The sequence below is a fragment of the Oryzias melastigma genome, unplaced genomic scaffold (assembly GCF_002922805.2).
Source record: "Oryzias melastigma strain HK-1 unplaced genomic scaffold, ASM292280v2 sc01630, whole genome shotgun sequence".
Lineage (NCBI taxonomy): Eukaryota > Metazoa > Chordata > Actinopteri > Beloniformes > Adrianichthyidae > Oryzias > Oryzias melastigma.
The window spans coordinates 7,274-8,221 of record NW_023418212.1 but is presented as its reverse complement, the minus strand read 5'-3'; the positions used below and the strand labels follow the sequence as shown (position 1 = coordinate 8,221).

Here is a 948-nt window from a genome sequence, read left to right as displayed (position 1 = left end):
TATAAAAAAAAAAAAAGGACTAAATTTAGAACATGTGCATTGTGTTGAAGTAAAGTCCAGTCGTCCTCGTCACCTAATGATTTTTTTTCTCCCTAGAAACGTTTTTGTCAAAAGATCAGTAACAGCAGTCAATGAGGAGTGCAGAGGAGGCAGGACTTCCTGTGGTTGTCCTCTGACATAGGGAGTGGCGCTTCACCTGCTCTGATGGCCGTCACTTCCTGAGCGTCAGCATGGCGTTGACGTCCCACAGCAGGTTCCTCATCTGGTCCATCAGTACTTTCATCTCCTGGTTCTTCTGCCGCACTTTCTGCAAGGCATCATGGGAGCTGATCAGAACACACCGAGCATGTGCGGCACTTCACAACACACATCAGTTTGTTGAAAATTATTTTCCAGACATTTAATTCACAGTTTAATTGACTTCCATCTCCATGACAACAGTACATTTTTTTTCTTTTTATTAATTTCTTCAATTGTGAAAATTAGACTTTAGATCAGTTTTTGAAGTGTCAAAGCTTGGCGCAGCAACAGCACCCACCTCCAGGACCTCCTGTCTCTCCTGGCTGACAGCCGGGCTGCAGGGCTCCACCCGAACAGAAACGAGGTCCTCTCCTACGTACGGCACAAGCTGCAAAGACGACGCAGACAGGGTCGTCACAGAGTTCTCCCCTTCACCAAACTGTAACCACGACTCCCGCCTCACCTCTGCCGGCTCCTCCTGCAAGTCAGAGGTCATCTCCACGCAGCGCTCGTACAGCAGGCGAAGCTTCCGGAAGAGCAGGGCCAGCTGGCGGAGGTGCTCCTGTAGCTTCCCGAAGCGATCCTGGTACATGGCGTGGCTCTGGGTCACACCGTTTGGCAGCTGAATCACAGACAAAAAAACCCAAAAAGATTTAAAAACAGCAAAATCAAAGTCACAACAGTACATCAAAGCGAAAAAAAGCTAAA

At 48.0% G+C, this 948-nt stretch overlaps 1 protein-coding gene across 1 annotated transcript in view; it reads right to left on the bottom strand.

Annotated features, from left to right (window-relative positions):
• Positions 1-9: 9 nt before the first annotated feature.
• Positions 10-948, bottom strand: part of LOC112138707 (mediator of RNA polymerase II transcription subunit 30) — a 2,616-nt gene continuing 1,677 nt past the window's right edge. The window contains exons 2-4 of the mRNA XM_024261316.2: positions 704-862; positions 539-628; positions 10-307 (exon numbers count right to left, since the gene is read on the bottom strand). Of these exons, the coding sequence (XP_024117084.1) occupies positions 212-307; positions 539-628; positions 704-862 (345 nt within the window). The 3' untranslated portion in view covers positions 10-211. The remainder of the gene's footprint in view (positions 308-538; positions 629-703; positions 863-948) is intronic.